Genomic DNA, 27914 nt, shown 5'->3' on the forward strand with positions numbered 1-27914 from the left:
GGGGCGCAGGAAAGATTTAGGAACTGGTAGAGCAACTTGGTGAAGGTTTAGCCCATTGTCATCACCTTCCAGGATATTAATCTGTCATTCTTTACTGCCGGAGATAGTGGCAGCTGTTATAGGGCTGTCAAACAAAGTATCCGTCCAAAACAAACAAGTGAATGAAATAACATTGCACATAAGATGAAGAGGAAGATGAATAAGAGGAAGGAGAAGAAGTGCCGCTCCGCAGGATCACCTTACAGGGATGAGGGATTAGCAGTTACTTTCAGCTATGAGCAAAAATCATCTGAGAAAAAGATCAAAAAGTAATAAAACAGACCGTGAGATTACCCTGATATACAGCGCTGGGCCAAAGGTTTAGACAATGCAAAATAGTAAGAAAGCTTTCAGAAATAGAAGCGTTAATAGTAAAAAAAATTATGTAAATCCTGTCAATATTTGGTGTGACCTTTGCCCTTTGGAGGAGGAGTCCTGGAAGTGCTGATACGGCTCCCACAGAGCCCTGATCTCAACATCATCCAGTCCGTCTGGGATGACATGAAAAGACAGACGGATTGGAGCAAGCCTACAGCCACAGAAGATCTGTGCTTAGTTCTCCAAGATGGCGGGAACAACCTCCCTGCTGAGTACTGCCAAAAACAGTTCCGAGAAGAACTGATGGAAGGCAAAGGGCAAAGGTCACACCAAATATTGATGGGATGTACATTTATCTTTTCTTCATCCATTTCATTTTATTAATTGGCAAAAATGAACTATTAAACCTTCCATTTCTTACTTTAACGCCACCCCTGCCTAAAACTTTTGCACATTACTATAAATGAACCAATGTTTTAATTTCATAATCTGAAAAAAATACATTTGATACAATAATCTAATTACCTAATTTACCTTTCTAGGTGTTTGAAGAAGAGCATCACATCTTATATCTGGACCACGGTGGGGTCATTGTGGCCATCAAAGATACATCTATCCCTCTGAAAATACTCAAGTAATGTATTACATGATGTCAGTAGTGCATGCAATGTTGGGTCAGTGGTGTTATCCTGTTCAAGGAGACTGCAGCAAAGAAAAGGCTATTTTGAGGCTTAGTGGTCAGAGTGGAAATTGCAGGATATAGTATTTATTTTAAATATAGACAGTAACATGAAAAATGTAAAAGAAATCAAAAAATCCATAAAAACATGGTTTAAAAAGTAGGTCATTTTTTGGTGACCTATTCCCTTCAACGTGCGTGTAATTTTTTTTCCCCTTGTCCCTTTCATGGTGTACATTCAGTCATGGACGTCACAGTTTAATTCCTTTGCATATTTTATAAACTTTATTTTTTTTGCTAGAAATTTCTAGATACCAGTATAAATCGTAAGGATTTATATGAACCAGACTTGTAGAAGAGATTTTTTTTTTCTTTTTTAATATCTCCCTCCATTAGTCTGGGAAGTATTGGAGCAAATACGAGTCTTAATGTTTTATGAACTTTCATGTTTTATTTACTTGTCACCAGATTATGCCGAGTTGGTCATTTCTAGGAGACTGTTACATTTGTATAATTAACTCATTAATTATTAATATTAATTAAAATGTCTCGTACTTATTGAATTGTCCTAATATGTGAGAAGGTTTTAGTCTGGCACGCTCTATTATGAGGATTCAATAAATACAAGACGTTTTCATTTTTTCTTAACACGTATTTGCTAAAAAAAAAAAAAACGGATTAAATTTTTAAAAATTTTGTTGTTAATTTTAAATTTTATTATATTCCTTAGATTCAGTGTCGACGAAGGTTATTCATGGAGTGTTCACAATTTCACCAGTACGTCCGTCTTCGTGGATGGACTTCTCAGTGAACCTGGAGACGAGACTTTGGTGATGACGTATGTTATTCTTTGCTTCGGATTATTATGTTTGTGTTTTTTTATATACATAGAGAATGGGGCCATATATCGAGCCTCTTGCCTAATTTCCTCTAAACAGCGCCGCACCTCCCATGAGGCGACCTGAAGCAACCGATTCAGGCGGCGCTATGTCGGGGGGGCGGCATTTTTGCTGACCTAAGCCAGTCCAGGACAAGCTGTCCTGGACTGGCTTAGCGTCACTGTCTCAGCAGCCCGGCACGGGAAGCAAGCGGTGGACTGGGGAGGCCCTGTGGACGCAGCGCTGCTCCACCGGCCTCCCCTGACTCTCAGGCAGAGAGCAGGTCCACTCCCTGCCTGCTCTCTGCCTGCTAACGCCGCCCCGCCCCCTTCACTCCACCCCTCTGCTCTGCCCACTCCGCCCCCTCCTCCTGGGGGGGCCACCTCAGGTTTCGGACCAAAAAATGGGTAGCCGCGACTGAATGCTGATGCATGGCACCGGCATCCTGTCGCGCACTCCACTCCAGATTAGGCCCATGAATGGGCCTAGTCTGGAGGAGGGAGTGTCTTCAGGCCGAATCGCGAGGCAACTCGGCTGAAGAACAAACATGTTGCTTCTTTTTTCTAGGAGCCTGAAGAAAAAAAGAACTGACCGGCTCTCATTGATTTCAAGGGCAGCCGTCTTTTTGATCAGGATTTTGAGGCGGATACGGACTCAAAATCCTGACCAAAAAAACCCCATGTGAACTTACCCTTTTTTTTGTTCTTTTTTTTAAATTTACGTTGAATGTGCAAAATTTGTCAGGTTCACCACTTACATGATTTATCTGGGTGAAATTTTACAATGTATATTTGACATGCGCCTTTTATAAATAAAAAAGGCGCAAAATTAGAGCGATTGCCCTCCAGTACAGGGGCACAGTAAAAAAAAAAACTTGACATATTGGAATTAAAATTTCCATTGGGCAAATTTTGTGCAAAATTTCTAATAAATTAGGCGCAAATCAAAGAAAGGGTACAAAAAATTGTGCAAGTAATAAATGATCCTGGCTCATGGTTGACGTCGATGTCAGGCATCATTTACATCAGCAAACTGATGTAACAAATGATCATAAATCTGGCGTGGCCCATTCACGTCACACCACTCACACACATTTACTCAGGAAGAAGCAAAGGTTCCATAAAAGAGAAAAAAATTGCAAATTTTTGTACAAAAACCTGACCTGAAATTATGCAATTTTTTTCCATGCCTTGTAGACCAGAAAACTGAAATACGAGGCATAATAAATCTCCCCCATTGTGTCGCGTGTCCCAATGTTCTGAATGCGACCGGCATAGTAAGCAATTGAATTGTCTATTTGTGGTTACCATGGATACTACTATAGACATATAGCGTATTCTACTGTCTATTTTTCTCCTATTTCTATACATAACTATGGACAGATTCCTGTATGTGGCCAATTCTCTGAAAATAGCTCTTTTTTTTTTTGTTGTTGATGTACAACTTAATTTTTACCCTAACCACACTAAGGTGCATTGAACTCCTTAGCCCCCGTATCCATCACTATCAAGAATTAGCTATAGGGATGAGGTAGAAGATTGCACCGGGGCCCACAAGACTTTAGTAAGGCCACTATCTGTACATAGTCCCCATTTCCATGTGATTTTCCCTATCAGTTTCTGTGACTAGTATGATGAATACATTGGCAACTGGGCAGTCTCCATTAACCAGTATCAAAGGGGTATGTCCTCCTTGTGCCATTATAATAGTCTGTGGTGGAGGCCCAGGAGGTGCGGAACATAGTAAACACTTAGGCCCCATTCACACAGAGCAAGAGGGGGTGGGTTTTGGCACTGAATCCTCCTCAAAATCCGCCCCTCACAATAGAAGTCTATGTAGACCACTAGCTTACTTTATTCTGTTCCCGCTCACGGAAAAAAGAAGCGAGCTGCCCTTTCTTCAGGCGGATTCAGCTGTGGTGTCCACCTCGCAGTAGTACCCTCCGGACTAGGCCCATTCATTTGGGCCTACTCCGGAGCAGAAAGCCGCGACAGTCACGGCAGGCATATTTTGGTCCTATTCTGACGCGGCTTCCCGCGTCAAAATCAGGACCAAAATACGCCTCTTTACCCCGTGTGAACTAGGCCTTATACTCACCTTCCTTCACCTCTCCTCAGCTCTCTTGCAGCATCCAGTGCTCCTTTGGGGTCCTCTTCCGGCCTCCTGGATGACCCCCAGGGAGTTGTAATTGAACAGTCACATGGGGTGTGCCACCATCATGCTTGAACCCATGCATCATGACACTGTCAGGGCTCGTTCACATCTGCGCCCGGGGTCTCCGCTCTGCAGGTTTCCGTTTCCTGCACGAAACTGGGCAGGAGACGGAAACCTGCAGGTATTTTTCAAAACCATTCATTTGAATGGGTTTGAAAAGTGTCCAGAAATAAGCACCGGTGAGCGTTTTATGCTCTCCACAGCGAAACGTTTTTTTGTTTTAACCGGGCAACCGACTTTTGTTTTTAAGTCGGACATGCAGGACTTTGTGTCTGGGTTAAAAAAAACTGTTTCACCGCGGAGAGCATAAAACTCTCATGGGCGCTCACTGCCAGTCACGGTCTGACAAGTTTCCGGAATCCTGATAACGGAGACCCGAACGCTGGTGTGAACACAACATCATGCCCCAGCTGACAGTAGAGGCCATATTGTAGGTCTCAGCAGTTCCTTGGCGACCCTTGATGTCACCTAGGAGGACGGAAGAGGCTACAAGACCACTGAACAGGACTATGAAGTAGTCCAAGAGAGGTAAGGTGGGGTGAATAACATTGCTTATTATGTTTCTGCATCACATGGACCTCCACTCATTATTCTCTGGGGTTTGAAGAGATTAATGGGTGAAAAACCCCAAAAGTTTCAGATTCATTGGAAGCCTGAAATTTTTGCAAAATTCAGGTCGCATTTGGTATGGTCTACACTGGTTTGCTTATTTCTAGGGATTTGTCAGCCCTGTTTTCTCATTTTTCTATTTCTATAACAGGAATGGCAAATATGTAAACTTAGTCTCAGAGCAGCTCCAGCAATATAATCTTGTAAGACTTCCCCATCTCCTGAGATCACACTCCCTTCTGGCAGCATCCAGTGCCGAGGGGATCCAACAGCCGAGCCACACACATAGCCTGCAAGCAGCAGCAGAAGAGATCTGGAGGGGAAGCCAAAGCTACAGCGCTATATACAGATGCCTATGTAATGTCTGCTCCAGGGATCAGCAACCTCCAGCACTCCAGATGTTGTGAAACTACAACTCCCAGCATGCATACTTGCTTTCCTATCTTTGGAAGTGCATGGAGCATGATGGGAGTTAGAATTTTTCAGCAGGTGGAGTGCCAAAGGCGGCTGACTAGAGATGGGCGAACACTATTGGAAACGGACGTTTCAAATAGCACACACCCATAGGAATGAATGGAAGCGGCCGGCCGCCGGCAAATTCTGCGTGCTTAACCCCCTGCGTGCCGGCTGCGTCCATTCATTCCTATGGCTGCGTGCTACTCGAAACGTGAGTTTCGAATAGTGTTCGCTCATCTCTACGGCTGACCTCTCATCTACTCATCTACATGATAACCATCTTTACATTAAATGGATTCTATCATTAAAATGTCATTTTTTGTCCCTAGGAATAGCCTTAAGAAAGGCTATTCTTCCCCTACGCTTAGATGTCTTCTCCGCGCCGCCGTTCAGTAGAAATCCTGGTTTTCTTCTGTATGCAAATACGTTCTCTCGCAACACTGGGGGCGGTCCCCAGCACTGCGCGAGAACTCTCCAGCGCCATCTCTATCTTCGCCTGGAACGGCCTCTCCCTGCGTCTTCTTCCGGCGCTGACTTCAAACTTCTAGGCATGCGCAGTCGGCTCTGTCATCGGCAGAGCCAACTGCGCATGCCTGCGGTAATTTTCCTGTGGCCGCTTACACTGTAAACTGGTGTAAGCGGCCATTTTCTTGTGGCTGCATACAGAAGAAAACCGGGATTTCTACCGAATGGCGGCGCAGAGAAGACATCTAAAGGTAGGAGAAGAATAGTCTTTCTTAAGGTTATTCCTACGTGTTAGGGACAAAAATAGCATTTTAATGATAGAATCCCTTTAAATCTGGGCTTATAAAGGTGGTCCTAAGTGAAAGACCCCACTGTGAACTCCATGGACCCTAAAAGAATATAGTTAGTAGTTGTCACCTTCACTTTAAAGGAGTCTGTCACCAGGACCAGCATATTAACCTAGCCCTGCAGATAGATAGGTTAGTGTCACCAGGACCCAACATATCACCCTAGCCCTGCAGATAGATAGGTTAGGATCAGGGCCGGCGTCAGCGCACGGCATAGTCGGGCAAGTGCCGGGGCCCTCAGAGCCTCTGGGGGCCCCCGGCACTTGCCTGTCACGATTTCAGCTCATCGGCGTCCGTCCGCGATGCAGGAGCTGTGAGTTCAGCTCCTACTTTAAAGCTCCGGCCCGGCTTGCGTGTGTAGGCGCGATGACGTCATCACGCATACACACGCAAGCCGGGCCGCAGCTAAGCAGGAGCTGAACTCACAGCTCCTGCTTTAATCGCGTATGTGACTGGAGAGAGGAGCGTCGGGGGATCGATGGAAGGTGAGTATAAGTGTTTGTTTTGTATTAAATATAAAGGTGGAACATAATGAAGGGGGCCCATGAAACTGGGGGGCAAATGAAGGGGAGGGGGGGAACGGCATGACACTGGAGAACATGAAGGTGGTGGGGAGAGAACGGCATGAAACTGGGGACAAAGATGGAGGGGGCCCAATGAAACTGGGTGGCAAATGAAGGGGAGGGGGGAACGGCATGACACTGGGGCAGATGAAGGGGGTGGGGAGAGAACAGCATGACACTGGGGCAGAGACGGGGGACATGAAACTGTGGGCAGATGAAGGGGGAGAACGTGATGAAACTGGGGACAGAGATGGAGGGGGGACATGAAACTGGGGGCAAAGGAAGGGTGTATATGAAACTGGGGGAGAGATGGAGGGGGGGCATATAATTTACGGGTGACTGTAGGAGGATTGTACTGTGTGGGAGCACATGATAAATGAATGAGAATGGGTGGAATCAATGAAAGTGGGTGGAGCCAAATTTGTCGCGGCGCGCAGACCGCGCCGCACATTTTGCTCCTCTTTCTTCTCTTTAAAAATTGGGAGGTATGGCGTTGGTGACGCCACACTCCTGCATGACGTCACTCGCTTCATCTGCAACGCACAGTGTCTCCACCCCACCACCCCCCCGCCTCCTTTACAAGGGGGCCCACTGAGGCTCTGTCGCCCAAGGGCCCATAAAAACCTGGAGCCGGCCCTGACCCTAGCCCTGCATATAGATAGGTTAGTGTCACCATAATCAAAAGGTGTTTTCACATTGTGGATTTGCTACATCTGTTGTCGCTGTTTTCATCACAATGAAATTGTGCTCCATAGAGTTTAGCCTTCCACTGCTCTGTGTGACCCTCCATTCCTCCCTCCCTTCCTCCTCTGACAGGGGCAGGTAGTGTACTGCTGATCTCACTTGGCCCTGAGTTCTGTCACATTTGCCACTGGTCATATTGTCAGAGCATGCGCAGTACTGCTGTGATGCTTACTTGGAAATAAGTACTGCGCATGCTCTGAGAGTTTAAAGGGGCTCTATCAGCAAAATCAAGCTGATAGAGCCCCACATATGCGTGAATAGCCTTTAAAAAGGCTATTCAGGCACCGTAAATGTTATATTAAACTACCCCGCCCGTTTTGAAATAATAACCTAAAAACGAATGTGCTCTACTTACCGAAAGTGCACGGTGGCCGGGCATTCAGGGCGTGTCTTCATCTTCATCCACGCCTCTTCTTCCTCCGATGTCTTCGGGTCCCGTCCTCCTCCGGCGCTCGCGGACACTGATAAAAAAAAATAGCCTGGGTGCCTGCGCAGTAGCCGTAGCAGAAGCTGCATGCTACTGCGCATGCGCCCAAGCTATTTTTTTATATCAGTGTATATCCGTAAGTAGAGCACATTCTTTTTTAGGTTATTATTTTAAAACGGGGGGGTAGTTTAATTTAACTTTTACGGTGCCTGAATAGCCTTTTTAAAGGCTATTCACGCATATGTGGGGCTCTATCAGCATGATTTTGCTGATAGAGCCCCTTTAAGCAGTGGCGAGTGTGACAGAAAGGGCAAGTGAAATTAGGAATACACTGTCAGGCCATGTCAGACAGAGGATGGAGGGAGAGGTGGAGAGCAGCACAGATTCCCAGGAGCCTTACCTCTTTGGAGCAATGGGAACTCCCTAATTGCTCCAAAGGTCTCATTTGCAATTGACAAAATCAGCGATATCTCGGCAATGGAGGCAGCAATTCACAAGGGGAAAGCAGTGTTTGATTCAGGTGACCCTAACCTATCTGTCTGCGGGCTGGGTTAATATGTTGGGTTCTGGTAACAGGTTCCCTTTAAAGGGGTTGGAACTTCATCACAAAATATCGTAAATGCCGCTATCTGTGTGCTGTGTATACAATGGAGAGCAGCGGTGCCCATGGCAATTGAGATGGTAATGGTCACACTTTCACTAGGTTCACACTAGCATTGGCCTTTCAGTTGTTCTGGTCTGTCAGAGCGCCAAAACAAGGGGTAGGCAGAACACTGCAACATGGGTCACCTATGGAACCTGACGTGCCCCGTTAACTATAATTGGATCCATTGAGTGCTAAAACGCCAGAGGATAAAATAGGACTTGCAGAACTATTTCATTTGGCGATTTTGGATTCACGCTTGGATGGAGTCTCCTAAGCCCTGTATATAGGGGTATAGCTATCGGGTGTTCAAACCCGACGCCGCTATTGGAGGGGACCCCAAGGCAAGGAATTTTTTTTGCCTACATCCAGTAGATCTTACGCACTGGAGCTTGTATAAATGAAGAGTTTCGGTATATGGATGCGAAGAATCTGAGTGTGTTAAATGAAGCGTTGTAACAGGCTTGAAGTGATATCTATTCACCAGTGGAGTTCATATCTACAGTGAGAAAATACACCAAGGATTCTCTTTGACAATTCCCCGAGCCTCAACTTTTATTTAGATGATAAATGTAGCGTGCTTACCTGTAAGACTAACAGATGTGTTTGAAGCGCGCTATTTTATCTGGAGTATTTTTGCAAAGTAACCACAAGTTTTTAATATTCTTCAAAGCTTCGCTATTTCTCAGTGGGCACGAGGATGCGGCGCAGGGCTGATATCACAGTGCCACCTAGTGGACACAAGATAAACTATGGGAGCTGGGATTTATCAGAGGCTTGTATTAGTATTATTTGTCTTATTATTAAATATTCGTGATATATTTTTATTATTATTTTTGTACTGATTGGTTTTGGTTATCTAATCTATAGTGTCCATAAAGAATCAGATCAAGGGGCCTCATGTTTGTCTTCTGTAAAGGGGTTGTCTTAGAGCCATGGGAAATGAATACTGGTGGTCTATCCACAGTATCAAATTGGTGGGGTCCGACACTTGGACCCTCCCACTACAACATAGCATACAGAGGCAAGGTGTCGGGGAACTGCAGCTCTGTTGCCATTCACTTCAATAGGAGGCAAGCTGCTTTCGGCCTTCTACTTTGTACATAGCTTTCAGCGGCCGAATCAGTTGATCAGTGCGGGATGCCGGTGTTGGATTCCCACCATTCTGATGACCTATCATGTGGATAAGTCTAGTATCTAGTATCCATTACCCATGGCTATTGGACAACCCCTTTAACATCCACTGTCACTGAATAGAACTAAGCTGTAATACCAGGCACAGCCTACAGACAAGAGTGGCGCTGTTTCTGGGAAATAAAGCAGACTCCTTTTTTCTAATCTGTGACTACTGCTTTAATTGTTCAGCGTTCACACACGTCATGCACATGAGCTTCTCTCCAGGGGAAGAAAGCTGTCTCTATAGGTAGCTAACCTGTAAATCAATGTCTGACCCTTTATAGGGTGTGGGGCAGAGGGTGCGATTGTATCCAAAAGCTTTTCGGGAGCCTGTGAGGTGTCTCTTCCAATAAGTGGTGGCCCAAGAGATTCTTGTTATATCTCTGTATGACTAGGGATATCGGTCAGACCGGAGACATCTTGGTTTGGCTGATTTCCCTAGTCACTTTTCAAGGACATTGAGTCACAGGATAGCTATACAAGTTACTACAGAGACACGTCTCTTCCTTCTGGAGGAGAGCTCATTTCCACATTGCAACATGGCTTACTGGTTAGTACTGTTGCCTCGCAGCACTGGGGTCGAATCTGACCTGTTGTAAGACCACATTGTCATGGAGCTTGTATGCCCTCCCCATATTAGGAGGGTTTCTTTAGTGTTGTTCTCGGAATAAGTTGGTGCTATATAATCATGAGAGTGCCCCCGCAGGGGAAATTGAGTATTACACCTTAACTAATAGACTAATTATAATACACTGACGTGCTGGATCCTCCAGAATGCAGGAAACTCAAGATCCTGAGCCGAGGATCCTCTGTATCATCTCACAATTTGTTTCAAATTTTTGTTTTTATATTGGACATCCCCTTTAAGAGGAAAGTCCATCTATCTGTCTATAATGTAAATGAGGTGACTGCTGCAATTGACAAATATCAATCTATTGTTATAAATAAAATCATCAAAAATTCTTAAAATTATGTTTAACATAGAAACTTGGTTTATGAAATAGGTCACAATCCTTATAAGCCTGGTTATAATATCCAATTAGTTAAAAAAAATTTAAAAAAAATCTTCAAAAACTTTGCAGTTGTGTTCAGCACTTCACATTATGCAGTTTGTTCCAAGTTCTATTCCCCTATGGCAATTCCCTATTAAGCCCAGCAGCTCGGTTTCCATGCCTGGCTGACCACAGTGAAATGTGTTAAGGTTTGCAGAGGATATTGCAGCTGAAATATGGTAGCTGAGCAGATGAGCCGAGGGGCTTACGAGGTATGTACTATGGGCACGTCATATGTATCCATGAAGACCATATCCGTCAGGTGTAACGTACAGTGACCAGCAGTATACACTGTGACTATGAATCCGTAGTGAGGACATAACCTATGGCCATTTACATTACAGGGTGTTCGGACATATCAGTTACCGATCAGAATGGGAACTAGTCAAAGTGGATTTTAGACCCTCGTTCGTACGAGAGTGCACCGAGGAGGACTACGACTCCTGGAATCTCTCTAATATACAGGTATTGTATGATGGGAAGACGTATGTCCATTGTTTGATCGTGTCATTTTAGAGCCAACATGATTTAGAGTTAATTATTAACCCCTTCCAACAAAGAGATTTTTTTGTTTTAGTGTTTTTGATTTGTACACTCAACCTTTCCTAGAGGCTTATTTATTGTGGGCTATATAGCACTTCATACTGGTCCTACTACTTAGGATCACATAAAAAGCTACCTCCGGGTGTGTATGACAGACACATGATACACTGGGAAACTGGAAAAACATTCTACTGGGAGAGAATTGGAAAAAATGCAATTGTGCCATTTTCTTAGGGGTGTTGTTTTTACATGGCAAGTCACCTATGTGACTATGACATCTGTAATCAGAGAGGTCTCCTATAGCAGGCATTTCCACCAGGTCTCTGCTGTGTAAAACAGCAGAGACCCCGTCACTATGGTGCCGCTCAGCTCCTGAATGGGTGCCATATTTAAATAACTAAAATCAGCCATGCTGTTGCAGTGGATATCAGAGAGAGGTTAAAATTCTGAGTGCAAGCAGCCACCACTAGAGGGAGCTTAGAAGCTTACTGCATACTATGCTATTACTAAGTTGTCCCCTGCCGCTGTGCAGTCCAGCGGCGTACCGGTGCTTCTTCTGGTGGAAATCCTCGCCTCACATGCCTAAGGAAAGGAACCTGGATGTCACTCACATGTTTATCCTGGACATCCCCTTTAATGTATATGTTGTCCAGGTTGAAGATATTGATGACCCTTGCCTAGGATAGGCCAAATAAAAGGAGCTTCGAAACCCGGCACCCACTGGCACACTGCCAGACAAAGAAAATGGTAATATCTAGTAAACAACTAATTTATAAATTACCAGGATGAATTACACAGAATTATAAGAAAAGATGTGCCGCATGTTATTTCATGTGGAAAGAAGTATTTACTGTCAGGAGAGAAGACGGAGCCACAGTATATTTATTATGTTATTGTGGAGCCACAGCAGCGACATAACCACAGCTCACATAATATTGTCCTCTCCCTCCTCTACCCAACATTAGCTGCTTATCTTTGATCAGACCGTAGTGCTATAGATCTATCATTCTGTTTTACTGTACGCTGTAAAACAAGATTACGCTTAACTAACTAGTTTAAAGCCTTTAGTGCTGACATCTAGTGGCCAGTGTGAAAACTTAAACCTGGCAATGGTTATTTTCATATTTCAATAGACAGATGGAAAATGAAGTTAAAAATGAAAACTTTTACTAATAAAAGGATCAAATAAAACTCAAGGGTATAATATTATTTTCTGAATTACAACCTCAATGACTTAGTACAGTATATCATTAGTTATATAGAGAAGTCACATGCGTGTCATGAGATGAGCAGCTTTTCAAGAAAATATTGTTCCATGACTTTGTGTCACAAAGTGATATCTTATGTGTTCCTTTGTGTTGCGATTCAAGTTCAGGTTGGATACATAATGTATATGTTAATTTTTAGCATAGTCTCTACTCCTGTGTACTGGTCTCAGTAGAGTTGGCAGTCCAGTTTACCCATTATAGACACAAGCACCCATCTGGGACCAGTTTCATTGGAGACCAGTAAACCTGTTTGTCTTTGGACTGTGGAAAGAAAGCCAACCAAAAATGCAGAGGACATATAAGAACATCCAACTGCCCTGGTTGGATCAGAATTTTGACACTAGTCCATCAATAATGTATTTACCTCCCTATTATTTACATGCAGGGAGACCATTGCATTATGGGTCAGCAGAGGAGCTTCCGTAAGAGGAAGACGTCTTCGTGGTGCATTAAGGGTAGGAGCTTCACCTCAGCTCTTACGTCAAGAATATGCCAATGTGAAAGCACAGATTATGTGTGGTATGTATATTATATGTTTATTAATATATAATACTCATAGATAGGAATATGGCAAGTGGATGATTCCATTTACTAAAATTAGTTAAATTGTAAGGCCTTCTAAATCGGGTGTAGCACAGGAGGTACCACCCAGGATCTGGTGTCTGAAGGCACCAAAATCTCTCTGTCACATAACTAGACACCATTACTGTAAATATTAGGTACCTTGTTACAGATTTTTAGGCCCAGCAGTAGCAAGGTATGTTTCTTACATAGGGAACTAATACTGGGATGAAATACATACATTTTAATAAGACCTTACAGAGTTTTCAATCAGCTTGGAGATTTTTGTAAGGTCACAGGAACTGCATGGGCTGAATACTGTTGTACCTCCCCTGCAGAATATTGGAACCCGGCTATGAGGAAATAGAGATGGTGGGAGGAGAATAGGCAGAGGGCAGGAATGGAAGTTGAAGCAGTTAAGGTAATAGGATATAATAGAACGTCAGCATACAGTATATCTTAATGTAAAATGGTTGTCCTAAACTAAATTAGTCCTTATAAATATTACCAAGGAGTTTTATGAGTTAATACTATTCTGGGCCATGTATATATCCGATATACTCTCTAAAGTTGTATTTTCCTGAATGAAATGCTGATGCTCATACATGTCCTTTCCTTGCAGTGACTATGGATTCGAGCAGGAGGTCACCCAAAAACAGACTAGCAGATGTTTTGCTGATTTTTGGTTTAATCCAGACTCTCCACCAGAACACTGCACCGTGGGACAAAGCTATACAAGTACAACTGGGTAAGGATTCAGACCTGTATAGTGAAGTACTGTATGATACATGAAGGCCCTAAAGAACCTGGGAACTCCTGGAAGATCCTGGTCCTTATTGTCGCAGCAGAGGCAATTGCGTATTTGCTCTCAATCTGCAGTGGTGTCAGTATTGTAAAATCAAAATATAGTTGTATCTATTATAGGTGACATTTTTCCACTTTTTCAGATGAAGAAATATGGCTTGGATAACTGCCAGCACCTCCACCGACTTTGGCCACCTGCTGTACAGGTCAATATAGGCCCATTCACTTGAATGGAGCCGAGTCTCAGTTTTCTGCACAGTGGGTGGATGGCAGAGACAATGTGCAGGGAAAAAGCCAAAGGGTATGGGTAGAGGTCGGACTCTCCCGATGATAATGCTACGGCATATCCTAGCAATATGCCGTAAGATACTATCCCTTTTATTATATTATTCTATATGATTTTATTATATAAGCGGAGGGGTAATAGTTAGCTTGGTAGCGGCACTTTCCCTTTGATGAAGTATGGGGCCGCTCCTTCAGAACAGGATGGATTGCAGCATCACTCCCTATGACTGGAAGTCTTGAAGCATGAAATTTAAAGCACAGGCGCACAGTCCACCTCTATAACACCCAAGGAAGCACAATGAGACATAACCCTGCTGGGACTAAAAATCATAAGACATATGAGCAAAATGCACCTTATAAAGTCTTCCTTCCTGAAGGGCAGCGTGATAAATGGTCTCTGTGTCCTAATTCTCTCCTGCCCCATACACCTCTATAATAAATGGACATGATCAGATGTCTGCTTTTGAAGAATGACCACTTAGATGTATTGAGTTGCTGCTAGGCCCACAGGTGCCCCGTGTCTACTCAGCGTGCCCACAGCTATTAATATCAAAGAAATTGGTAAAACTTACTAAAAACACTAGATTTGTGCAAAACTTGGCTGTAAATAAAGATGAATGTCAGTCAGTGTCTCTTACAGGATTTGTAAGAAAATAACAGCAAGATACTCTCACATACAGTGCCTGCCATAGTATCGCCAAATACAGTGCCTGCCATAGTGTCCCCAAATACAGTGTCTGCCATAGTATCCCCAAATACAGTGCCTGCCATAATGTTCCCAAACACAGGGCCAAACATAGCGTCCCCAAATACAGTGCCTGCCATAGTGTCCCCAAATACAGTGCCTGCCATAATGTCCCCAAACACAGGGCCAAACATAGCGTCCCCAAATACAGTGCCTGCCATAGTATCCCCAAATACAGTGCCTGCCATAGTGTCCCCAAATACAGTGCCTGCCATAGTTTCCCCAAATACAGTGCCTGCCATAATGTCCCCAAACACAGGGCCAAACATAGCGTCCCCAAATACAGTGCCTGCCATAGTGTCCCCAAATACAGTGCCTGCCATAATGTCCCCAAACACAGGGCCAAACATAGCGTCCCCAAATACAGTGCCTGCCATAGTATCCCCAAATACAGTGCCTGCCATAGTGTCCCCAAATACAGTGCCTGCCATAATGTCCCCAAACACAGGGCCAAACATAGCGTCCTCAAATACAGTGCCTGCCATAGTATTCCCAAATACAGTGCCTGCCATAGTATCCCCAAATACAGTGCCTGCCATAGTATCCCCAAATACAGTGCCTGCCATAGTGTCTCCAAATACAGTGCTTGCCATAGTGTCCCCAAATACAGTGCCTGCCATAGTATCCCCAAATACAGTGCTTGCCATAGTATCCCCAAATACAGTGCCTGCCATAGTCTCCCCAATTACAGTGCAGCCATAGTGTCTCTAAATACAGTGCCAGCTAAATACACTGCTAGCCATAGTGTCCACAAATACAGTGGCATATCTAGTGTCCCTAAATAAAGTGCCAGCCATAGTGTTGTCACAGTGCCCGTCATAGTGTCTCCAAATACAGTGTCAGCCATAGTGTCCCCAAATACACTGCCTACCATAGTATCAACAAATATAGTACCAGCCATAGTGTCCTCAAATACACTGCCTACTATAGCATCCCCAAATACAGTGATAACCATAGTGTCCCCAAATACAGTGATAACCATAGTGTCCCCAAATACAGTGTCAGCCAGTGTCCCAAAATGCAGTTCTAATCATAGGGTCCCCAAATACAGTGCCAGACATGGTATCCCCAAATACAATGTCAGATGTAGTGTCCCGAAATACACTGCCTACTATAGCATCCCCAAATATAGTGCTAACCATAGTGTCCCCAAATACAGTGTCAGACAGTGTCACAAAATGCAGTGCTAACCATAGGGTCCCCAAATACAGTGCCAGCCATGGTATCCCCAAATACAGTGTCAGCCATAGTGTCCTGAAATACACTGCCTACTATAGTATCCCCAAATACAGTGACAGCCATAGTGTCCCCAAAAACAGTGCCTACTATAGTATCCCCAAATACAGTGCTAACCATAGTGTCCCCAAATACAGTGCCAGACAGTGTCCCCAAATACACTGCCTACCATAGTATCAACAAATATAGTACCAGCCATAGTGTCCTCAAATACACCGCCTACTATAGCATCCCCAAATACAGTGATAACCATAGTGTCCCCAAATACAGTGTCAGACAGTGTCCCAAAATGCAGTGCTAATCATAGGGTCCCCAAATACAGTGCCAGCCATGGTATCCCCAAATACAATGTCAGTCATAGTGTCCCGAAATACACTGCCTACTATAGCATCCCCAAATACAGTGCTAACCATAGTGTCCCCAAATATAGTGTCAGCCAGTGTCACAAAATGCAGTGCTAACCATAGGGTCCCCAAATACAGTGCCAGCCATGGTATCCCCAAATACAGTGACAGCCATAGTGTCCCCAAATACACTGCCTACTATAGTATCCCCAAATACAGTGACAATCATAGTGTCCCCAAATACAGTGCCAGACAGTGTCCCCAAATACACTGTTAGCCATAGTTTTACCAAACACACTGCCAGCAACAACGTCCCCAAATACAGTGTCAACCATAGTCTTCAAATATATTGACAGTTACAATCTCCTCAAATACAGCAATGTTGCTTAACCAGAAACAGTGCCAACCACAGGCCCCCTAAATAAAGTGACAGAGCCCTACACTGTGTCACGACAGTACTCTAATGCAGTGCAAGACCCAGTGTCCCTAATACACATACTCTCCCAAAATGTCAGCAGAAAGGGTGACTTTCCAAAGTGCCAGAAGAGTGGGTAAATGTCATGGGTCTGTTCTTGGTCCGGTTATATGAGACATAGCGTTTTTAAGTCCATGCCACAAAAAGAGGGTGTTGCTCGCTAAAAGAGGTGGGGTTTTACTAATGGGGATATGATGACAGATGGTAACCTTGGTGTGGCAGGGCTCTCAGAGATCTACATGGAAAACCTATTACCAGCCTGAACATGATGCCGGGGAAGAGACTCCTAGCATCAGTGTCATACTGTAGTGATTATAGTACAGGGGTCAGTATGTGGCTGGGAGGCCGGGACTCCTAGCAGCATAGGTAACTAGAATGGAGTCCGTTTACTGGAATGATGTACAGGTCGATAAATCCGGCCACACAGGTAAAAGTCAGTAGTGTGAATACGGGGTAAGACTGAAAAAAAGCCAAGCAAATAAAAAGTTACCGTAAATGAACACTACTAATACTAAAAAGTATTAAACAATGGACGCAAATACCCCAGACCTGAAGCGGTTAAATTTTGTATTGTTAATCCAGTGACTCCATCGCCTAGAATTATTCGCCATGTGTCGCATTCGCAGGGACATTACTGTGTCTATTGATGGATGTCTTCTATTTCTAGTCTTCTATGGTTTTATTGTCCGACTCCTTTCTTCCCCCCCTTTAAATTAGGTGGATCATCGCGTGGCGTCAACATTTAGAAATGTTACAAGTCTTCCCCGGTCTCTTCTCCCTCATTCCCATTCACCCAGCGTCCTCGGCACTATTAATTAAATTCAGTGTTAGTGTTCTCCAACCGAGCAGGCGTCCATGAAATTCCTAGAGCATACGAGCCAATGAAGGGGAAAGCACATCTTCCATTGGAATAAACAGCCCGGCCCTTTGAAAAATAATTGCCTACTTTACATTTTAGGCCCATCCAATTTACAAAGGATTTTAGTTTACTGCAAACACGAGACTGTTTAGTAAAGCGAAGCCCATAGACGGGGTTATCCGCGCTTCATCTGGAAAGAGACTCTGTATTTCTTGTGTGACACGACGGCCTTTAACGGCTCTCGCTCGCATTGAGCTGTTAGAGAATCTGCTACTGTGCCATTTGTGGTTGTTATGTAGGATTAAGAGACTTGGAAGTCACATTTACAGGGTCGGCCTTTCCAGGGATTTAATGCAGAACAGTAAAAGCAATTCTGTGACACAAGACATGTGCTAAATTATTTATGAGAGTCGTTCGCAGGGCTTTATAGGGAAGGAACTGAAGAACAGAGCAAAGGCCATAAAAGAGGGGACGGCACGGAAGAAAGGTCATCAATATGTTGTTCCATAACTCATATGGACAGGCCTCCTAATATCTGAGACAGTCTAAGACGCACCTCTGTCCTGCATAGCCACACCTATTTTTATGCAAATTTAAAGGAACATTCTACCCAATCTGCAGCATGTTATAGAGCAGGAGGAGTGGAGCAGATTGATATATAGGTTTATGGGAAAAGATTCAGTATAACCTGTCAGTTATCCATTGAAATCGCTGCTTTTACTATGATGAGTAGTCAAGGAGGCGGTCCTGTCAGAGATAGCTGTCAATCACTGAAAGAACCGCCCCCTTGACTTCTCAACACCACCACGGAAGAAATTAAGCATTACATGTTGCCCACTAAAGTTAGCAGGACATATATGGAGACATCCAGTTATTCTCATCACTTGTGCTAAGACTAAAGTCACATCAGCTTAATTTCAGCCCATTGCTCTTATCCATCATACCGGGGCTTAGATTTAGGGGATGCCAAGAGTGCAGACGCACCTGGGTCCAGGAGTCTTCTGAGTATGAGACCAATGCTTTGCACAGATTTTGCACTGGGGCCCATGTTACGCCTCAGCTCATGGGATCAGAACAATGGACTGTAAACTAATAGACCCATGGATGCAGATGGAGTGTCATTTTTAAGTGCCATGAAAGTTTTCTTTTTCAGACGGAAGATGAAGACCAGCACGTACAACTTTATCTTCCATCACAAGCAAGACAGTAGAAAGCTTCCATCTTGTTCTTACATTACATTACACATGTAGACAGGATGTGCTCCATCTGCAGCCATCATTTGATATGTTTCAGTACATTGTTCTGACCCTATGATGGATCAGAACAACAGACTGAAATGAAGCTGATATGAACGTAGCCTAACATGTATGTGTATCCGTATTCTACTTCATGTGTATGTTCCATTACAGGTACAGGAAAGTTGTATCTAACGTGTGTGAAGGAGGTATAGATCTGCAAGAAAATTTTGCACGTTATCAATGTCCCTTAATTGCACCAAAAGGGTTGAAAATCACCATCAAAGGGGACTCGATGGCCGTCAGGCCGGGAGAAGATATCACCTTCATCATCCAGCAGGAACAGGTAAAGTACAGATAGTCTCCTGGCCTGATCTTACACCCTGTTCACATTCTCATTATTCACAATTGAGTTATATCCTTAATAAGAGTACAGACCGGCAGTAACAATTCTGAGAGATGGAAACAGTCAGCAAGATGATTATCAGATACAGATTGTAAAACGGACAGGTATAGGACTGCCAGACATCAGTTAGAGGCGTAAATTGAAGCTCCTAGGCCCCAATGTAAAAACTGTAATTGGGCCCTTACTTACCTTGTACCATTTAGAATAGTGGTATATTTTATGTGACAGAGGGGCCGGTAGCGACTACTACTTTTGCAACCACTATAGTTAGTGAATTTGGGCCATAGCCAGTATACAGTGGCATACCTCCCAACCGTCCCGATTTCCGCAGGACAGTCCCGATTTGGGTGACATGTCCCGCGGTCCCGGTTGGAGGGAGATATGTCCCGATTTCAACTCAGATCTGCGTCCAGAGGACGCAGATCTGAGTTGAACACATATGCGGCTGAAGCAAGGAGCTGACACAGGTCAGCTCCTCGCTTCGCCGCTGCCCGCCTCTCTCCCTGACACACGCGGCTGAAGCTGCTCGCGTGCTCGCTTCGCCGCTGCGTCTCTCTCTCTCGCTGACACATGCGGCTGAAGCGAGGAGCTGACCTGTGTCAGCTCCTCGCTTAGCTGCTGCCGCCGGCTCCTGGCTTGTAGACGCGATGTACAAGCCAGGAGCCGGCGGCAGCAGCGAAGCGAGGAGCTGACACGGGTCAGCTCCTCGCTTCAGCCGCATGTGTCAGCGAGAGAGAGAGACGCAGCGGCGAAGCGAGCATGCAAGCAGCTTCAGCCGCGTGTGTCAGGGAGAGAGGCGGGCAGAGAGCGGCGAGGGAGCGGAGGAGAAGGTAAGTTTAATGTGGAGGTGGAACGTGAATCTGGGGGCAGATGAAGGAGAGGACGGCATGACACTGGGGGCAGAGATGGAGAGGACATGAATCTGGGGGCAGAGATGGGGGACATGAATCTGGGGGCAGAGATGGAGGGACAGGAATCTGGGGGCAGAGATGTGGGACATGAATCTGGGGCAGAGATGTGGGACATGAATCTGGGGGCAGAGATGGAGGAGACATGAATCTGGGGGCAGAGATGGAGGGACATGAATCTGGGGGCAGATATGGAGGGACATGAATCTGGGGGCAGAGATGGAGTGGACATGAAACTGGGGCAGAGATGGAGGGGACATGAATCTGGGGGCAGAGATGGGGGGACATGAATCTGGGGGCAGAGATGGAGAGGACATGAATCTGGGGGCAGAGATGGGGGGACATGAATCTGGGGGCAGAGATGGAGAGGACATGAATCTGGGGGCAGAGATGGAGGAGACATGAATCTGGGGGCAGAGATGGAGGGACATGAATCTGGGGGCAGATATGGAGGGACATGAATCTGGGGGCAGAGATGGAGAGGACATGAATCTGGGGGCAGAGATGGGGGGACATGAATCTGGGGGCAGAGATGGAGAGGACATGAATCTGGGGGCAGAGATGGAGGAGACATGAATCTGGGGGCAGAGATGGAGGGACATGAATCTGGGGGCAGATATGGAGGGACATGAATCTGGGGGCAGAGATGGAGTGGACATGAAACTGGGGGCAGAGATGGAGGGGACATGAATCTGGGGGCAGAGATGGAGGGGACATGAATCTGGGGGCAGAGATGTGGGGACATGAAACTGGGGGCAGAGATGGGGGACATGAATCTGGGGGCAGAGATGGAGGGGACATGAATCTGGGGGCAGAGATGTGGGGACATGAAACTGGGGGCAGAGATGGGGGACATGAATCTGGGGGCAGAGATGGAGAGGACATGAATCTGGGGGCAGAGATGGAGGGACATGAATCTGGGGGCAGAGATGTGGGACATGAATCTGGGGGCAGAGCTGGAAGAGGGACATGAAACTGGGAGCAGATGAAGGGTGTATATGAAACTGGGGGAGAGATAGAGGGGGGACATATAATTTACGGGTGACTGTAGGAGGATTATACTGTGTGCAGGCACATGAAAAATTAACGAGTGGGCGGGGTCAACACAAAAGTGGGTGGGGCTAAATGTGTTGCGGCGCGCTATGCGCGCCGCACATTTTGTCCCTCTTTCGGTTCTTCTAAAGTTGGGAGGTATGCAGTGGGGCAAAAAAGTATTTAGTCAGTCACCAATAGTGCAAGTTCCACCACTTAAAAAGATGCGAGGCGTCTGTAATTTACATCATAGGTAGACCTCAACTATGAGAGACAAAATGAGAAAACAAATCCAGAAAATCACATTGTCTGATTTTGTAAGAATTTTTTTGCAAATTATGGTGGAAAATAAGTATTTGGTCACCTACAAACAATCAAGATTTCTGGCTCTCACAGACCTGTAACTTCTTCTTTAAGAGTCTCCTCTTTCCTCCACTCATTACCTGTAGTAATGGCACCTGTTTAAACTTGTTATCAGTATAAAAAGACACCTGTGCACACCCTCAAACAGTCAGACTCCAAACTCCACTATGGTGAAGACCAAAGAGCTGTCAAAGGACACCAGAAACAAAATTGTAGCCCTGCACCAGGCTGGGAAGACTGAATCTGCAATAGGCAACCAGCTTGGATTGAAGAAATCAACTGTGGGAGCAATAATTAGAAAATGGAAGACATACAAGACCACTGATAATCTCCCTCGATCTGGGGCTCCACACAAAATCTCACCCCGTGGGGTCAAAATGATCACAAGAACGGTGAGCAAAAATCCCAGAACCACGCGGGGGGACCTAGTGAATGAACTGCAGAGAGCTGGGACCAATGTTACAAAGCCTACCATCAGTAACACACTACGCCGCCAGGGACTCAGATCCTGCAGTGCCAGAGGTGTCCCACTGCTTAAGCCAGTACATGTCCGGGCCCGTCTGAAGTTTGCTAGAGAGCATTTGGATGATCCAGAAGAGTATTGGGAGAATGTCCTATGGTCTGATGAAACCAAACTGGAACTGTTTGGTAGAAACACAACTTTTCGTGTTTGGAGGAAAAAGAATACTGAGTTGCATCCATCAAACACCATACCTACTGTAAAGCATGGGGGTGGAAACATCATGCTTTGGGGCTGTTTCTCTGCAAAGGGGCCAGGATGACTGATCCGGGTACATGAAAGAATGAATGGGGCCATGTATCGTGAGATTTTGAGTGCAAACCTCCTTCCATCAGCAAGGGCATTGAAGATGAAACGTGGCTGGGTCTTTCAACATGACAATGATCCAAAGCACACCACCAGAGCAAAGAAGGAGTGGCTTTGTAAGAAGCATTTCAAGGTCCTGGAGTGGCCTAGCCAGTCTCCAGATCTCAACCCTATAGAAAACCTTTGGAGGGAGTTGAAAGTCCATGTTGCCAAGTGACAGCCCCAAAACATCACTGCTCTAGAGGAGATCTGCATGGAGGAATGGGCCAACATACCAGCAACAGTGTGTGCCAACCTTGTGAAGACTTACAGAAAACGTCTGACCTCTGTCATTGCCAACAAAGGATATATAACAAAGTATTGAGATGAAATTTTGTTACTGACCAAATACTTATTTTCCACCATAATTTGCAAATAAATTCTTACAAAATCAGACAATGTGATTTTCTGGATTTGTTTTCTCATTTTGTCTCTCATAGTTGAGGTCTACCTATGATGTAAATTACAGACGCCTCTCATCTTTTTAAGTGGTGGAACTTGCACTATTGGTGACTGACTAAATACTTTTTTGCCCCACTGTACATAGCTATAAGTACAAGCTATAGTAAACATAGACCGCCACTGCCTACAGTCAGGGTAAATGGGTCATATCCCAGAGGGCCAGTCCAATATACACAAGAGTATACAACCCCTTCAAGCACTGCCCTATATACAGTATACATGGCCAAGCTGTTACCCATTCTGGGATCAGAACATCCGCAGGTCACACACATTCTCTGAAAAGCCATGCCATGAAAATATTATAGTAGGAAGTTGGCTCAGCCCAGCACAAACTATGCAACCAAACCTTCGCCTCCTAGTAAAAACATTGCACCCCTGCCAAAGTAAATGTAAGATTTATACACTTCTGAAAATGACCCAACTAAATTAGTATTCATGGGAAGAACTGCACCACTAGACAGCGCTCTACACAACTTCTATACATGCTTTATGGAGATTGTTTTTTCTATTTACTACTGATAAAAAAAAACTAAAGAAATCTGACAAGAAGATATAAAATGTCTTTTTTTTGCAACTTAACCTGTCATCAGGTGTGAAAAGCTCAATGACAAACCTTATCCGATAGGTGCCATCACCCTGAGCTTTTTGGTGTTTTGTTTATCCAAACCTGTTCGGCTATTCCAAAGATACAAGCCCTGATAGTGTTAATACAAATTATGATATGCCAGGCAAGTGTTGCGGCAACAATACATGACATACGGCACAGAGAAACCATAGTGTTAGGCCTGCTCGGCTAGTAGATTTGCATCGCCACTAAAAGGGCTTATATCTTTGGAATGGCTGAATAGATTTTGATAAACAAAACACCAAAATGCTCGCGGTGCTCCGATCAGTTATGGTTTGTCACTGGGCTTTTTGGACTCTGTGAAAGTTTCTCTTTAATTTGGAAAAATATACATACACCTCAATGTTCCCGTGTATACTTACATACATATGTTACTTTTTTTCTATAGGGAGACATTCTAAACACTAAATATCAAGTGGATTTGGGAGACGGATTTAAAGCCATTTATGTGAATCTTACCTTGACGGGTGAACCTATCCGCCACCGCTATGAGAGTCCTGGAATATACAAGGTGTCTGTTAAAGCAGAGAATGTGGCCGGACACGATGAAGCCATCATCTACGTGCAGGTCATCAGTAAGTGACGCTCCTGACTCACACTCTGCAAACATTCTGTTTTACTATATCGTTCTGTTCTATTCTATTCACATCCAAAGCTGCGTTCAAAATTCTCCAGGCTTCCTGTTACTAGAAACAGCGTACAATGGGAGCAGACATAACACAGTCGGAGCAAAGACAGGGTCTGTTTCCAAGGTCCACCAACAGATGTTGCTGCAGCTTTGGATGTGAATAGAGAAAAGCAGTACAGAATTATTAAAGCAAAGTATCTGTAAGATCAAATCAGCTTTTTTGTAGGAGTTTGCTGTGATTCAATATTTAAGCTCAGGATATATAAGGATATATAATAGGGATGTGACCACTTATGATAATTATGTATAATATTACTGGTAATTATATAAATACCTGCATAAAATGAGGCTTAATGTATATAATTACGCTCTTAAATTGGCGACTATTAGGTCTGGGAAGTGGTAGATTTTATAGGCTCTGTCTATGTATGAATATTCTGTAATACGCAGCTATTTATTCTAATGATCCTATATAATCATATAGTCGGAGAAATAGATTAATCTGTCATTTAGAGGATTTAGGCACTTAAGATTCAGATTATTAGATTTGTAGACTTAAACACAAAGATCCGCTGAGTGTCTGGAAGATTCTCTCAGAATTCCTAGGCAAGTCTTGGGTAAAAAATATGTAAAACTATTCTCCTGGATGGAATTAGAAGAACAGAGTGCACTCTGTACACCACCCTATAGAGGACAGCATCCTTAACATCATGAACGACTCAGTTATAAAGTCTTTTTAATCATGATGTGGATTTAATTGCTAAATCAGTATTTTTGTCCCAAAAGGAACAGATTCCCAGCTATGGACAGCGCTGTTTCGGCCTTTTGGGCCATCCTCAGCATAGCGTAGGGATACTGATTTAGCAGAGTGAGAGACTATAGACCAGGGTATGGGGACACTCATACCCTACTAATTCCCAATGTTGGCGAGTGTCCCCATACCCTAGGCAAGTCTTGGTTATAGACTGTGACAGTATATTTACCTATACTGGGAAAATGTAGGCTAGCCCATGTTCAAGATAAAAAAAAATATAAGGGTAGAAAATCTTCTAAAACGTCCCTCCCACCACCACCATTGTTCTTGTATCAGACCACTGCGTCAGATGACGTCAATGACTAGTCACATGGCTGCTGTAGCCAATCACTGGCCATGTGACATGTTGTAGTTAGTGACATCATCGCTGCAGTGATGACATAGATAGAGGACGCAGAAAATGGTAGAGCAGGGAGCTGTCTGCTATCTGATCGGTGGGGGCCTGACTTGCTGCAAAGATGTGTTTGAGGCCAAACTTGTTCAAATAGAACCGAAGTGAAATTATTATACTCTGGGGTCTCTTCAGACCCTAAAATATAATAGGCAGAAGTCCTGGGGAGGAACAGAAAAATAATAGTTATACTCACCTTCCCTTAAAGGAGTATTCCCACGTCACATACTCACCAGTATTCACTGCTGTAAAATCTTCTTTCTTCCTGGTTTCACTTCTGGGCCTCCTTGCAGTATTCAGTAATCTCTCTAGGTTCCCTACTGGCCTCTTCTGGACTCTTGGGTCACCTCACATGTCCTGAGGGTACCCAATCACACACCCCAGTGGTCACATGTGATGCGTCACCATCATGATGCCCCATGTGACCACACTGGGGCCCAAACACAGGTCTCAATGATGACCCTTTGGGCATGTGATGTCACCCAGGAGGCCAGAAGAGGATGCAGAGAGAGGTGAGTATAACTGTTTGCTATTTTGTTACATCTCCCTAGGCCTCCACCTATTATACTTTGGGGTCTGAATAGACCCCAGAATATAAAAAATTTCATTTCCAATTTGTGACGGGTCAAGCAAGAAACCTTTTCAAAATTCGAGTCGAATCTGGCTTGATCCAAACCAATTTGCTCATCTCAAGAAACCATCCCTTTAAAAAAAAAAAAAAAAATTCTGCCAGACATCCCCTTTAAATCTTTTACTGGAAATGAATATACTAAATTCTAATACGCTTTCCATTTTGAGGAATAGAAGGGCACAGGAAGATTTACTTATAAATTAGTCATTTGCTTGTCGGAGAGAAACTTTTTGACAATAAGCCGGAATTCTCCCCGCAATGGAAAATTACGGCAATTTTACCGTGACACAGAAGCTCTTCACTTTTGTCTTCTTATGCGCAGAAAAATCTAAATAAAATTACATTTTTTTTTTATCTAGGCAAACATAATATTTTGTGATACCCTGAGGAAATTATCCAGTCCAATAGCAAGAAATATTTTGTGCACATTATTTGCGTGCCCCCAGTAGACCTGCGCGTCGCGTCAAATCTTATCTCTGCCTCACTATACTATTAAGATCCCAGTCTAATAGAGGTTATTAAAAGCAGCAGAAATGACTCCCTATAGGGGATGACAACCCCCAAATACGTATTTACAAATGGCGGACGCGACCGCTTAATCCCCAGGAATTCTCTGAAGCCCCTACTAACTGAGAAATATGTAATGAGATGATTTTTAACGTGGACGTAAAATATCCTAAACATCCTGGAAGTGGATGAGTAATCCTGCGAATATAGTCTGCGACCGGCCAAGTCATTATTGGAAGTGCGTTCCTTTTGTTGGCTGCAGCGCGTCGGAGTTTTGCCAGTAAATTACATCTCTGTTATTTAATCCAAGACGGCTCGCAGAAGGACATTAAATCTAAGCATATGCTAATACATTCCTCAATAAATATTTCGGCTCATGACCATATTTAATTGCTAATTTTTTATTTTTTTATTTTTTTAGTTTTGGCGACGCTGTAAAAGTGAGATTATCAGAGTTATATCTCTAGGCTCTGACTAATTCATCCGCATATAGTGGAATATAAGATAAAATGCTAATTTATTACAGAAGTATGGGGAGATTTATAAGTGTGAAAGTGGCACACCTACTGAGCACTTACCTTGTGGCCGGGGTGGCTATTCTTGGTGGTATATGTAACGGTGAGGAATAGTCAAGAGCGAAATGGGCATTTATGGGGCTCACCTAATATTGACCCCTTAGTGCCCCCATACCAGGTGTACTGTCCCCTTAGTGCCTCCGACACAATATACTGCCCACATAGTGCCCCCATACACAATTTACTACCCTCTTAGAGCCTCAGAAACAGTATAATGTGCCCATAGTGCACCCACAAACAAAATAATGCCACTTTAGTGCCCCACACACATTAAATTGTGCTCATAGTGTCCCCGCAAACAGAATAATGCCTTCTTAGTGTCCTCACATACAGTATACTGTGCTCTTAGTGCCTCCACACAGTATAATGACAGCTTAGTGTCCCCACATACAGTATACTGTGCTCTTAGTGCATCCACACATTATAATTCCTCCTTAGTGTCCCCACATACAGTATACTGTGCTCTTAGTGCCTCCACACAGTATAATGCCACCTTAGTGTCCCCACATACAGTATACTGTGCTCTTAGTGCCTCCACACAATATAATGCCACCTTAGTGACTCCACATACAGTATACTGTGCTCTTAGTGCCCCCCGTAAACAAAATAATGCCTCCTTAGTGTCCCCACATACAGTATACTGTGCTCTTAGTGCCCCCACAAACAGAATAATGCCCACTTAGTGACTCCACATACAGTATACTGTGCTCTTAGTGCCTCCACACAGTATAATGCCACCTTA

At 44.3% G+C, this 27914-nt stretch overlaps 1 protein-coding gene across 2 annotated transcripts in view; it reads left to right on the forward strand.

Annotated features, from left to right (window-relative positions):
- Positions 1 to 27914, forward strand: part of SORCS2 (sortilin related VPS10 domain containing receptor 2) — a 710878-nt gene that overhangs the window by 648592 nt on the left and 34372 nt on the right. For both annotated transcript variants that reach the window (XM_075260385.1, XM_075260393.1), the window contains exons 13-19: positions 900 to 991; positions 1767 to 1874; positions 10955 to 11075; positions 12807 to 12940; positions 13605 to 13730; positions 19140 to 19311; positions 24015 to 24201. In XM_075260385.1, the coding sequence (XP_075116486.1) occupies positions 900 to 991; positions 1767 to 1874; positions 10955 to 11075; positions 12807 to 12940; positions 13605 to 13730; positions 19140 to 19311; positions 24015 to 24201 (940 nt within the window). The remainder of the gene's footprint in view (positions 1 to 899; positions 992 to 1766; positions 1875 to 10954; positions 11076 to 12806; positions 12941 to 13604; positions 13731 to 19139; positions 19312 to 24014; positions 24202 to 27914) is intronic.

The sequence above is a fragment of the Leptodactylus fuscus genome, chromosome 1 (genome assembly GCF_031893055.1).
Source record: "Leptodactylus fuscus isolate aLepFus1 chromosome 1, aLepFus1.hap2, whole genome shotgun sequence".
NCBI lineage: Eukaryota > Metazoa > Chordata > Amphibia > Anura > Leptodactylidae > Leptodactylus > Leptodactylus fuscus.